The following is a 13,365-nucleotide window of genomic DNA, read 5'->3' as shown; positions in this document are numbered from 1 at the left end:
TGTATACACACTCCAGGAGAGGAAAAATCTGCTTAAATATTTAACTTGTATAAGTACCCCTATAAATATAAAGACCTCTTTTGATGTTTTATCAAATTGCAATAAATCTGAATAAATTGCAATAACACTGAATTAAAATGTTTATACAGAGTTTTCATTTCCTGAAGTGTGTATACATTTTTTTGGTAGACTCTGTGTGTGTGTGTGTACGTGTATATATATATATGTGTGTGTATGTATATATATATGTGTATATGTATATACATATACATATGTATATGTATATATATATATATATACATATATATATATGTGTGTGTGTGTGTATACATATATGTGTGTGTATGTATATATATATATATATATATAAATCTGTACAAATATAAGATATAGAATATCAGCTGCATTAGTGGTGGTAATGAGGAAAAATCAAGAGACTGCAGTGTTGCTGCTGTTGATGATGATGGCAGTGATGTTTCAGATGGTGGTAGTGTCGAGTGGGGGTAGCAATTGGTGGTGGTAGCAATGAAGAAGTTTGGAGATGGGGGTGATGGTATTGGCAGCGCCAGGGGGTAGTCGATAATGGTGGCACTGATGATGAAGGAATCTCGCTGATGGTGATAGTTGTGTCAGAGATGATGATGAATGAAAGTGGTGGTGGTGGTGGTGGTGGTTGGTGGGAGAGATCATTAGACTTGCATTGCATTCTAGTTGTTTTATGACCTCCAAAGACAACTGAAGAATTAGCACTTTAACAACAGCAACAACAACAACAACAACAACAACAGCAAGTGTCTTTAAGAACTCCAAATAACCCCTACAACACTGGAGGCATATTGTTCCTATCAGCATGCATTGTACTAAAAGGTAAGTTTTATGTTTTAGCTCTACTGTCTCTAAATAGGATTATTATATTGTTAAGTGCGGACACGGACACACACATGCATGCACACACATGCACCAAACTGGATCTCTTCCTGTCAAGGGTTCCGGATGAGCCTACCACATGGCAGGAAACACAGAGGAGGGCAGCAGCATCAAACTCCCTCATTCACCAAATGCCACTTTTGAGAGGAGGTTTCAAATAATGAAGGTGTAGCAAAGCCAACGTTGGTGCCCCTGTATGGCTGCAGCTTTCATGCTGCAACCAGTTAAGATTATCAATAAACACAGTCTCAAAACGGTTTATGCATAAGAGAAACATGGAATATTCTAACTTTAGACATGTATCTGCCTTACTATGAAAAATATATGAATTATAACCACATACAAAAAAGTAATGTTCTTACATATTTGGTCTCAAATTCATGTCATGTACCTCTGCTGGAATACATGTGTGTGTGTGTGTTTATGTATGCATTCATATTTATTTATTTATTTATGCGACTTACAGAGGAAAGTTGGCTGTCCTCTCCATTGGAGTGTTGGTTGCTATGATCCTCGTCTGTTACTTCTACTTGATCCAAAAGAGCAGATTCCACTTTGCCATATCTAGTTCCAAATTGTTGGAATACAACCAGGCAGTAATCACAAGTGATTCATCTATGTGTTCCCAACTTGGCATGTAAGTAATTCTCTCTTGTTAAGATTATCTTTTTGCCTCCCTACACTAGTAATTTCATCTTCCAAACATATCTTTATAATATTGACATTTACAATGTTTACATCTTTACAATAATTATGTGTTTATAATATTCATATACTTGCAATATTTATGTATCTACATTGTTGGAATATGTGCAATATCAATGACAATGATGATGATCATCACCATTTATCATTTGTTTTCCATAGTGTCATGGGTTTGACAGAAGCTGCTGAGCCAGAGGACTGCTCCAAGCTCCGCAGTCTGTTTTGACATGGTTTCTATGGCTGGATGTCCTTCCCAACACCAACCACTTTACAGAATGTACAGAGTGCTTTTAGTATGCATAAAATATTACATATTTACAATATTGGCAATAAGAAGGGCATCCAGCCATAGAAGCCATGTCAAAACAGATAATGGAGCCTGGTGCAGTTCCTGGCCTTACCAGCTCCTGTCAAACCATCCAACCCATGCCAGCATGGAAAATGTATATTAAATGATCGTGGTGATGATGATGAATATAAGTTAATATTTGAGTGTTGGCTATGTTCCTTGTAGTACACTAATGAAGCACATTCACTGCTTATGGTTACCTGACGTCACCCACGGTAATTACACAACTGTTGTTGGATCTACCTCAGGAATTCCTCTGTATACATTGAGTATAAAACAAATGACAGTTTCCTGTGTTTTCCATCTCTATCATTTGTTTTACATACTATCTAACAGACCGACAATATTTGTATATGTACTATTCTTTTATTCTTTTCTATGTTTCAGCTTTGAGGCTGCGGCCATGCTGGGGCACCACCAGTATATATTTAAATATTGATATATATCTACAGTATCAACATCCTTAAAATATCTCCAATTCTACATGTGTTTTAACAGGTCAATTCTGAGAGAGAAGAACGGAAGCACAATTGATTCTGTGATTGTCACTTTGGTCTGTATGGCACTCGACCAACCAATGTCCACTGGAATCGGAGGCAGTTTGATTATGAATATCTATGACAGGTCAGTTCAACATTTCCCTTACTTTTACCACAAACTAACTCCAAACCATTCTTGCTCTGTCCAAGAATATTCTCTCATTTCATCTTCTTTTCTTCTTCTGGTTCTGTTCGAAGATCACTGTCAGAATCTTGAACCGATAACTACTAACACAACACCTATCAAGTGTACTGTGTCCTTCCCTTGGACCTGAGGTGATGGGGGAGGGAGAGGTTAGTCTTAAAATATACTTTTTTTTTCTTTTTCATTTTCAGTTTTGTTGTTGCTATGGTTATTGTTTCTGTGATCTCATCGCTATTGCTATCATTGTCCTTGCTGCCATCACTATCACCATAATCACAACCATCATCAACATCATCATCACAATCATTATCATCATCATCATCACAACTACTATCATCTGCTGCAGCATCACAATCGATACTGTCATCATCATCATCATCATCATCATCACTAAAAAAAGGACTTTGAGAAATGTCTTCTACTATGACCCCCAAGTCAACCAAAATTTTGTGGTTTGGTAGACAGAAAATGAAAGACGCCCATTATTTGTGTATATAAGTGTGTGTGTGTGTGTGTGCTTCCATCAGCCAAATTTCCTCAAAAGGCATTGTTCTGATCATGATGTTGTCGTTGTTGCAGTAAATCTCAGAAGAATGTCATCATAGATGCCTCTGGTAAATCACCGTATCATGTGACTAGCCTGAAGAATATGTCTCGTCCGACAGGTAACTACACTACTTCTACCCCTCTACCTATCTGTGTGTCTGCCTCTCTCTCTCCACCTCCCCCTCTCTCTCTGTATCCAGCAATCTATTTACCCCTCTCAAAGTGTCATGTGCATCTAGAATAATGTAATGTTTTAAACAAAAATGGGATGGCCATGACTGGGACACCTTTCATCATAGATCAGACATGTGATTAAACACTAATGCTAACGTCCCTAGACACTATTCTGTAACACTACTGCCATACACTATACTGTACTACCACACAACATGATCTTACAATCGCACAACATGCCCTCACCACAAAGCACCGTGCCCTCACCACAAAGCACTGTGCCCTCACCACAAAGCACCGTGCCCTCACCACAAAGCACCGTGCCCTCACCACAAAGCACCGTGCCCTCATCACAAAGCACTGTGCCCTCACCACAAAGCACCATGTCCTCACAACCACACAACATGATCTCACTACCATACAAGATATCCTCACTCCAGTACAACATGCCCTCGATATCACATAGCATGCCCTCTCTATGCACAACATGCTCTCACTAACATGCAAGCTACCCTCCACTGCAGTACAACATACCCTCGGTATCACACAACATGCCCTCACACACAGCACAACTTTCCTTCACTAACACACACCATCATGCTCTCACTACCACACAGCATGCCTTTACAACCACCCAACAGCCTAAACACAACCTGATGGTCAATATAGAGACCAAACTATGTCATATATATGTCAATGCAATGGATCTGTGAAATGATGCCACATATTTGATTTTCCAACTCTATTCCCCTTAATAATACCAACTGACTAGAGTGTTCCCTTAGCAACCACAACAATACTTTCTGAATTATACACAGTCACATGACCATCTCAGCCAGAATCTCCCCCTCTCAGTACACCTCTTACTCCTATGACCTTTCCAATCGATGTAGGTCCTTCATCAGTGACTGTTCCTGGGCAACTGTACGGTTTATGGCAGGCACATCAGATGTATGGCTCATTACCATGGAAACACTTGTTTGTTCCTGTGATACAACTTGCAACACAAGGTTTTAATGTGTCGCATTCATTGGCTAATACCCTCAAAGAAATGGAGTCTGAAATTAAGGATCAGCCCCTACTCAGGTAAGTGAAATAGAGATCTGGTATTATTGTTTATGGGATCTTTTTGTTTCAAGGGTTTTATCGTTTTATATACAGCTTTTCTCATTATACATGCAGCTTTTCTCATTATATAAGCCCTATATAACCTGTAAACAATAATACCCTACTTATATTAGCTAATATTAAATATATTTTCATCTTCTTAGCTTATATGCATTCATAATATCACCTGATATTTGATATTATTGATAGTAGTGTTGAAGATATAAGTAATATCAATATGTTGCATTGATTTTGTCCAATCAGAGAGCTGTATGTCAATGAGGCAACAAGACGTGTTTATCAAGAAGGAGATCTCATGAAACACCCAAAACTAGCAAAAACATTGAGGATAATCTCTGATGAAGGATTTCTTGCTGTGTATAATGGCTCCTTGTCTAATGCCATTGTTGAAGATCTGAGAGAAGCTGGTGAAGGTGAGTTCAAGTTCTGGTTTATTTACATCACTTTTATTTTTTAGAGTAAGCGGTGCCACATAAAATCACCCAGCACACTCTGTAAATTGGTTGGCGTTAGGAAGGGCATCAAGCTGTAAAACCCATGTCAAACCAGACTGGAGGCAGGTGCAGCTCCCTAACTTTCCAGCTCTGGTCAAACCATCCAAGCCATGCCAGCATGGACAACAGACATTAAATGGTGATGATGGTAATTCTCAACCATTTTTTACCTTTAGACCCCTTTGATTACCATTTTATTCTGGTGGACCCCCATAGCCATTCGATATTTAAAAACTAATTTTGTAGATACTTCTTTCAAAATTCCTATTTCGTTATTCGCTCATTCACTTGTATAGGCTGAACTATGTAAAATGTTAGAGAAAGAAACATAATTGTTTCTTGCTATACATATAAACCAAAGCTTTTCATGGACCCTTAACCCTTTAGCATTTAAACTGGCTATATCAGACCCAAATATTCTACCTATTTTAGGTTCAAACTGGCCAGATCCAACCACTCACATCTACCCAACAGTGTTATTCTAGAAATATACAATCACTTCATCGATATCTCAAAGCTATGAGACAATACATGATTAATTCAAAACAATGTGAATAAATAAGCATTACATTTGGCAGAATAATCTGAATGTTAAAGGGTTAAAATAACAAAAGGATGAAAGCAAAGTTAACCTCACAGTTCTATATTTAAGAGATGAGGAATTATTTACATTATTTACATTTGACGGATATTTGTCCTCATCTTGTTTGTTGTTAACACAACGTTTCGGCTGATATACCCTCCAGCCTTCGTCAGGGCATATGGTGTAGTGGTTAAGAGCGCGGGCTACTAACCCCAAGATTCCGAGTTCGATTCACGGCAGCGACCTGATTAATAATAGTAATAATAATAATAATAATAATACAATAATAATAGTAACATCGTTAGGAATGAGAACCCGGGTTTGAAATTTCCCCAAGACACCTGACGAAGGTTGGAGGGTATATCAGCCGAAACGTTGTGTTAACAACAAACAAGATGAGGACAAATATCCGTCAAATGTAAAGTTAACCATAGCAGAATTTGAACTCAGAACATAAAGATGGACAAAATGTTACTGAGCATTTTGCCTGGCATGCTAACAGTTCTGCCAGCTAGCTGCACCTTTATATTACAATATCATATTAACAAGATCTGTGACAAAATATTCACATGGACCAGACTTTTGTCACTCTTTTATGAAACTTGATCTGTGAGGGAAGTATGAATCACTATGCACACTCCTCAAATGTTTTCTTTTGTGTTTTGTTTTTTCCTTATTTCCAAGTTATTTCCAAGTTATATATATATAATTATTATCATCATCATCTTCATCCCTTCTTGTAGCTCATGCAGTTCATTGAAGCACAAATGTTAACAAATACACACACACACATATGTGTGTCTATACATAGACACACACACATATATATATGTATGTGTGTGTGTATGTGCTCATGCATACATACACACACACACACACAGAGGACTTCTTTCATTTTCTCTCTACCAAATCCCCTCATGACAATTCGGTCAGCCCAGGGCTATAGTAGAAGGCACTTACTCAAGGCCCCAGTTGACAAACAAAATCGATTTATGTTTCATAAAGAAACCATTGATGCTGTTATTCTTGTTGCCCTTATTTTTCAGGATCTCTTATGTCCTTGAGTGACCTCACCTCTTATAATGTAAAGTTTCCAGCCTCATTAAGGACGAGATTGTCCAACGGTGACCAAGTAATGGCAACACCACCTCCATCGAGTGGCCCAATAGTGCAACTGATACTCAATGTTCTTGACCGTAAGATCTTTAACTTGTCACTTGTCACCTGTCATCTGGTCATAGTCACCTTGCCTGTGTCATTTGTCATCTTGTCATCAGTCATTTGTTATCTTTTCATTAGTCATTTGTCATCAATCCCTGTCATTTGTCACCTATCATCTAATCATATATCACCTGCCATTTACCACCTGTCACCTTGTCATCTCTCACCTACCATTTAGCCATATCCGTCTATCTATCTCTCTTCCTATCTCTCTCTCTCCCTCTCTATCTTTATCTATCTATCTATCTATCTATCTATCTATCTATCTATCTATTTCTCTCTCTCTCTAACACAAAGAAAGTATGCTGCTATGTCACAACATTCTACATCTCCGTTAACACCACTTCCCCTTCTACTTCAACATACACCCACCACATCCCACATTACCCACTGAGTACCTGTAATATCTTATACTACTCTATCTCTGATGCTTCAGTGTATGAGTTCAAGCCCAACCACCGCACCAACCTCAACATGTTCGCCACAACACTACACAGAATCATCGAAACATTCAAGTTTGCGTATGGCATCCGATCCCGACTAGAGGACCCCAGCTTTGATGAAAATGTCTCACAGGTGAGTAACAGGTGCGAGGTATTGTTGATGGTGTAACAGAAGTGAGTGGTTGGCGATAGTGTAACACAGATGAGTGACTGTTGATAATGGTGGTGGCGGTGGTAGTAATGGTGGTGGTGGTGGTGGTGGTGGTGGTGGTGGTGGTGGTGGTGGTGGTGGTGGTATGATGTTGATGGTGGTAATGGTGGTAGTGGCAGTGGTGGTGAGGATGAGGATGATGAAGGTGGTGGTAATGATGATGGTAGTGGTTGTGATGATGATAGTTATGATGATGATGAAGAGGGTGGTGGTGGTGGTGGTGGTTGCGATGATGATGATGGTGATCATGATGATGATGATGATGGTGATGGTAATGACAGCACCGTTGCCTTAACACATGAATTCTGTCATCCACAGCAAACTCTGGTATAATCTGATGTTAGTTTATTTTTCGTTCTTATTTTAAAGTTCCTTGTCAATTTAACATCAACAGAGTGGGCCACAGGGATTAAATCACGGATTAATGACCATAGCACCTATGACAGTGGATATTATAACCCTGGTACCCTCAATGAGGAAGGTTTAGGGACCACTCATCTGAATTGCATCGGCTCGGATGGTATTGCTGTAGCAGTGACCAGCTCACTCAATCATAGGTATGTGGTATACAGTTTTATTTGACAGACACACAGACACATACATGCATGCACCCACATGCACACACACACACACACATATAAATAAAAGAACACAAATGAGGTTTAAAATTTACAACAGCTGTTGCAGTAGAATTTTATTGATGTATTCTTAGATTACGCCATGACATACAATCCACCATCTTCAAGTAAAATTCTAAACAGGTATCAAACAGGTGAGACAATACCTTGATCGTGATGAATCCAATCAGCATTGTTGGATATATAATATATATATACATATGTATGTGTGTATATGTATATATACATATTTGTGTGTGTGTGTGTGTGTACGTGTATGTGTGTGTATACACACACATACGCATCATATAAAGACCAATACTACTACTACTACTACTACTACTACTACTACTACTACACACAATCAGAAATACACTACAGGTAACAAATGTATTCACTGCAGCATCACCAGCAATACCAACTACAGGGTTTACAGTATCACATGCAAACTGTCTTGTCTTTTAGGTTTGGTGCCCAGATTTTGGGACGAAGGACTGGAATTTTGTTTAACAATGGAATGGCAGCATTCTCGACACCAAGCAGACACAATCGCAGTGCCTCAATAAACCAACGTCTCCCTAATTTGATTGGGGCCAACAAGTCTCCTATGTCCTATGTGTCACCAATTATTATGACAGACAGAGCAGGCAGCACCAAACTGGTTATTGGAGCCTCTGGAGGAACTAAAATTATTTCTTCTCTCTCCTATGTAAGTTGGTTTGTCCGATGATCCCTATCTGAAAATTTTGGTTTTCTTCCAGTGTTTTGTTTTGATGAGGAGGTTTTTCCCTCTTTCTCAAAGGCTGTCGTTACTTTTGAGACAGTACTTCTTGATACACCAAACATTTTGGCTGTTTTTGTTATGCTAGTGCCTGCCATACAAGCGCCAGCAATCTGACTGCTTTGAAAGTTCGATAGATCTGTCATTTTAATGAATTTTAATTACCTTTTTCTGATGGTATCCAAAAAAAACAGCAATTTTAGCAAAGCATATTAAGCAACACTAATAATAAATCAAAAACATGAAAAAAATAACAAGCTTTTGACTGTTTTACAGATATTTCAAAATTATGATGCTAGGTGTTTCCATTATTTTGTCCAACCCTTGTGTGTGCGTGTGTGTATATATATAAAACATAATATAATGTAGCATATATACACAGGTGATGAACAATCTAGTGTGGTTCAATGACACTATCAAAGAAGCCATTGATGCCCTCAGAGTTCACAACCAGATTCTTCCAACACAGACTAAAACTGAAGACTACTTACCAAAGGTGAGGAAACAACAATGTTTTATTACTTCTCATTATTTAAATACAGAAAAGCAGTGAAACCATTGTGATTATTATGGAGTGAGAGAGCAGTGAATACCATCAAAGTGACACCGGGGAGCAAATATGTGAAGCATCACAACCATATGTGCACAGCATGGTGATTTCATATCAAGATAAACAGTGCATGACCTCACTGGTGTGGCCCAGTTCAAAAGGTCCCTGAATAAGAGTTGTTTAAAGATGTTGAACAAAACACCCATGTTTCCAGAAGTGAATTATCCAAACCTCAAAGAATTCCTCTCAACACATGGCTATGATGCTCCCCAACTACTTCTGCTCATGGTTAGAGATGCACATATTGTCAGCCACCAAGGGACATGCTCAACTGGTTACGGTCAAACAACTGACTAGCAAATCTGTGGTATTAAGCAGAATATTTGCTGCAGCCCATCTTTTATACCAAGACAAAACAATGTACATGATAACACTTCCAATCAATTAAGATCAGAAGCCATGAGAGCCACTGCCTGGTACTGCATCAGGGCATTTATTACTATCATCATCATCATCATCACTATTATTATTATTATTATTATTATTATTATTATTATTATTAAATTCTGTGTATTTTCATTTATTTCAGAAAGTGATTGAGAAACTGAGGAAAATTGGTCATGATATCACTAGTTATGGACCTCCTTCATTTGTTCATGGAATATACCAGAAAAATGGCACCTTTTCTGTCAACATTGATTATAGAAGTGGAGCTGTTCCAGCAGGGTTTTAAAAGAGGCAATGTTTCTAAAGAGGAAGGACAAAGAAATGAAACTGAACCTATTTTCAAACATAATCTATGTCCCTTCCAAACAAAATCCTACACCTCCTACACACACACACACACAAACAGACACATGCACACACACACACACACATTTCCGCTCTTAATATTTACCCCATAAGATATATCACCCATCCCCAAAAATCTTATCACTCCATCCTACAAATACTGGGGTTGATGTGATCAACTTAATCTCTTCCCCTAAATTTGAAGCTTTGTGCTTCCAGTAGAAAGGATTATTATCATTATTAAGGTGTAAAGTTGGCAGAATTGTTAGCATACCAGGCAAAATGCTTAGCGATATTTTGTCTGTCTTAATGGTCTGAGTTCAAATTCTGCCAAGGTCAACTTTGCCTTTCGTCCTTTCAGGGTTGATGAATTAAATACCAGTGAAACACTGGAGTTGATGTAATCGACTAGTCCCCTTCCACTAAATCTCAGGCCTTGTGCCTATAGTAGAAAGGGTTATTATTATTATTATTATTATTATTATTATTGGCCAGTAAAAGAATTATCTCCATGTAGTTGCACAACTTACCATGAATAACAGCCAAACATCCCTCAAATTACACTTCACCTTCTTAAATGAAGACAATATATATTAGCTAATGTAGTCTTAGACATAGCTCTATAAAGGCAGGGTTGTCATGGCTGGAGTATTTTTCAACAAACAGCAGGTCTGTCATGGTTGACCTGGTACCAAACAATAGCATTGTTATAAATATATCTAAAAAGAGCAGCAAACTGGCAGAACCATTCGACTATCAAACATTATTTCTTCCAGCTCTTTGCATTCTAGTTTTGAATCCTACCAAGATCAATTTTGCCTTTCTTCATATTTGATTGATAAAAATAAAGTACCAGTCAAGTACTGGGGTCAATGTAATTGACTAAAAACCTTCCTTTAGAATTGAAGACCCGGTACCTAAATCGGAAACCATTATTATTATTATAACGAAATATCCTTTAAAATATATTTCATTAATATTTAAAATAGATCATTGAAAGTGTAAATTAATGTTGTCAAAATATATGTTGTTTTTGTTAATGAGGAAACATAATGGCCAAATAAATAAAGACTCACCTTTATTAATAGAATTAAAATTGTTCTTTTGTTTTTGTAATCCCATTACTTACTATGTTCTTTCTGTCTTTTCCTTCGTCTCCTCTCTCTCTCTCTCTCTCTCACTTGCTCACTCTATATCTATCTATCTATCTATCTACCTATCTGTTAGTCTGACTACCTAGTTATCTCGCTATTTCTTTTTCTCTGTATCTATCTGGCTATTTCTACGTGTGTGTGTATAAAACCCTCTATTTCTCATTAACTATGCTCAAGCTTTCAAGCCAACAAGAGCTTCTATAGAGCAGCCTGTCTTGCTAGAAATAACAGCCAAATTTTAGCCTTTTATGACTCAGTGTTTAACAACCTACTATTTATATTGGCATCATCTATTAAGGTCAAGGTCATGTTGCTGATGATTGTTACTAGATTAAATTGAAGATTTGTGTCCAATTTTCCATCATTATGTCAAAGCTGTACATTTGTCTTTGACACTGTCTGAGCAGCTGAAGGAATGTAGTGGGTTGGAGAGTAAAGAAAGACATGGTAAAAAGTAGTAAGGTTAGATCTCAGGGTGTTGAGATTCACAGATGACGTGAAATAGGATTGAGTGTTGAGATATGTTGCACAGCAGACCTGTGTAAGCCAACAGAAGAAGAAGAAGAAGAAGAAGAAGAAGAAGAAGAAGAAGAAGAAGAAGAAGAAGAAGAAGAAGAAGAAGAAGAAGAAGAAGAAGAAGAAGAAGAAGAAGAAGAAGAAGAAGAAGAAGAAGAAGAAGAAGAAGAAGAAGAAGAAGAAGAAGAAGAAGGTGGTGGTGGTGATGACAACAGGGTGGCAAACCTATAACAGAAAACAACTGGGAATTTTAACAACACAACCTGCTGAAAGTTATAAAAGTTACAGACAAGTTTTGTGGCTGGGGCAAGGTACCAGCCAAATAAGGTAATATGGTAGTGTAGAACTATAGATAGAGCAATAAAAGCTACAAGAGAGGCATGGAAAGACTGGAAAAAAGCAGACAACAAATAACTTGTATAATATAGTTATAGATGATAAGTGTGAATCCAGTTTGAAAGAAGCAAAAAGCAGGATATTTTCCAGTATTCTGTAATGAGAAGAACAGAGGAGCAAGTTGCCTCAGTATTTCAATGTAAATGGACATCAAAATATGAAGACAGAGAAGGCAGTAGGTTCTTCATGCATAGACATTAAGATACTGAAATATCTGAGTAGGGCTGAAGCTAGTCAGGGAAGTGTCCCACCCAGTGATTAATATAACAATATAAGAAGCAACTACAGAGACAGAAAACTGATGGACCAAGTTATGAAATTAGCAGAAAGAGTATGAATATAATTAATTAGGAAGAGAATAAGATTAAATGAGATTAGGTTCAGATTTGATACAGGCCAGAGTACTTCTGATTTTCTCTTCACAGTGAAACGGCTGCAAGAGAAATTTTTAGCTAGGAGTAAGCTTCTGTGACTAGCATTTGTTGATTTGAAAAAGGCCTTTGACAGGGTATTATAGTCAGTAGTCTTATGGTCTTAAAGGAAACCAGGTGTTGATAAATAGCTTGTGAGAGCAGTGCAAACTATGTACAGAGATGCAGTCAACAAAATGGTTAACCATGAGTTCAGTGAGGAATTTAGTGTTCACCAAGGCTCAGTTCTTAGTCCCCTCTTTTTTACTATAGCCTTCCAAGCTATAAACAAGGAGTTTAAAACCAGCTATCCTTAGGAACTCCTATAGGCTGAGACTTAGTTCTTACAGCAGAGTCTGTTGAACACTGAAAGAAGAAATTCCAGACTTGGAAGCAGAACCATGAATTGGGAAGCCTCAGGGTAAACTTAGTGAAGACCAGCAATTTAACATCATTGTAGACAGTGTCATGTGACAACTTGCTGGTGCTGCCTACTGGACCCTAGCAGCGGGAAATTTAGACAGTGTCACGTGACAACTAGCTGGGGCTGCCTGCTGGAGCCTAGCAGCAGATATAAAAAGGGGAACTTGACAGGACGATCAGTCGGACGCTGACACTCGTTGATGCTGCATCGAAGACGCCAGGGAATAGAAGAAAGAAGACATGCAGCCAACACCAGAGTTG

The 13,365-nt window shown here is 38.0% G+C and overlaps 1 protein-coding gene across 2 annotated transcripts in view; it reads left to right on the top strand.

The window, feature by feature from the left end:
- The window catches only part of LOC106869841 (glutathione hydrolase 1 proenzyme), a 14,539-nt gene extending 3,244 nt beyond the window's left edge, over positions 1-11,295 (top strand). The window contains exons 1-12 of one of the 2 annotated variants that reach the window (XM_014915743.2): positions 704-867; positions 1,394-1,564; positions 2,480-2,605; positions 3,245-3,330; positions 4,279-4,471; positions 4,757-4,926; positions 6,637-6,786; positions 7,248-7,387; positions 7,835-8,022; positions 8,548-8,791; positions 9,246-9,359; positions 10,003-11,295. In XM_014915743.2, coding sequence (XP_014771229.1) covers positions 851-867; positions 1,394-1,564; positions 2,480-2,605; positions 3,245-3,330; positions 4,279-4,471; positions 4,757-4,926; positions 6,637-6,786; positions 7,248-7,387; positions 7,835-8,022; positions 8,548-8,791; positions 9,246-9,359; positions 10,003-10,146 — 1,743 coding nt within the window. In that variant the 5' untranslated portion in view covers positions 704-850 and the 3' untranslated portion in view covers positions 10,147-11,295. Of the gene's footprint in view, positions 1-703; positions 868-1,393; positions 1,565-2,479; positions 2,606-3,244; positions 3,331-4,278; positions 4,472-4,756; positions 4,927-6,636; positions 6,787-7,247; positions 7,388-7,834; positions 8,023-8,547; positions 8,792-9,245; positions 9,360-10,002 lie in introns of those variants that run through there. The other variant, XM_052974944.1, reaches the window with a different exon arrangement.
- Positions 11,296-13,365: the final 2,070 nt, after the last annotated feature.

Source organism: Octopus bimaculoides, chromosome 20 (assembly GCF_001194135.2).
Source record: "Octopus bimaculoides isolate UCB-OBI-ISO-001 chromosome 20, ASM119413v2, whole genome shotgun sequence".
NCBI classification, from domain to species: domain Eukaryota; kingdom Metazoa; phylum Mollusca; class Cephalopoda; order Octopoda; family Octopodidae; genus Octopus; species Octopus bimaculoides.
Note: the sequence above shows the minus strand (reverse complement) of the source record. Positions and strands in the feature narration are given on the sequence as shown.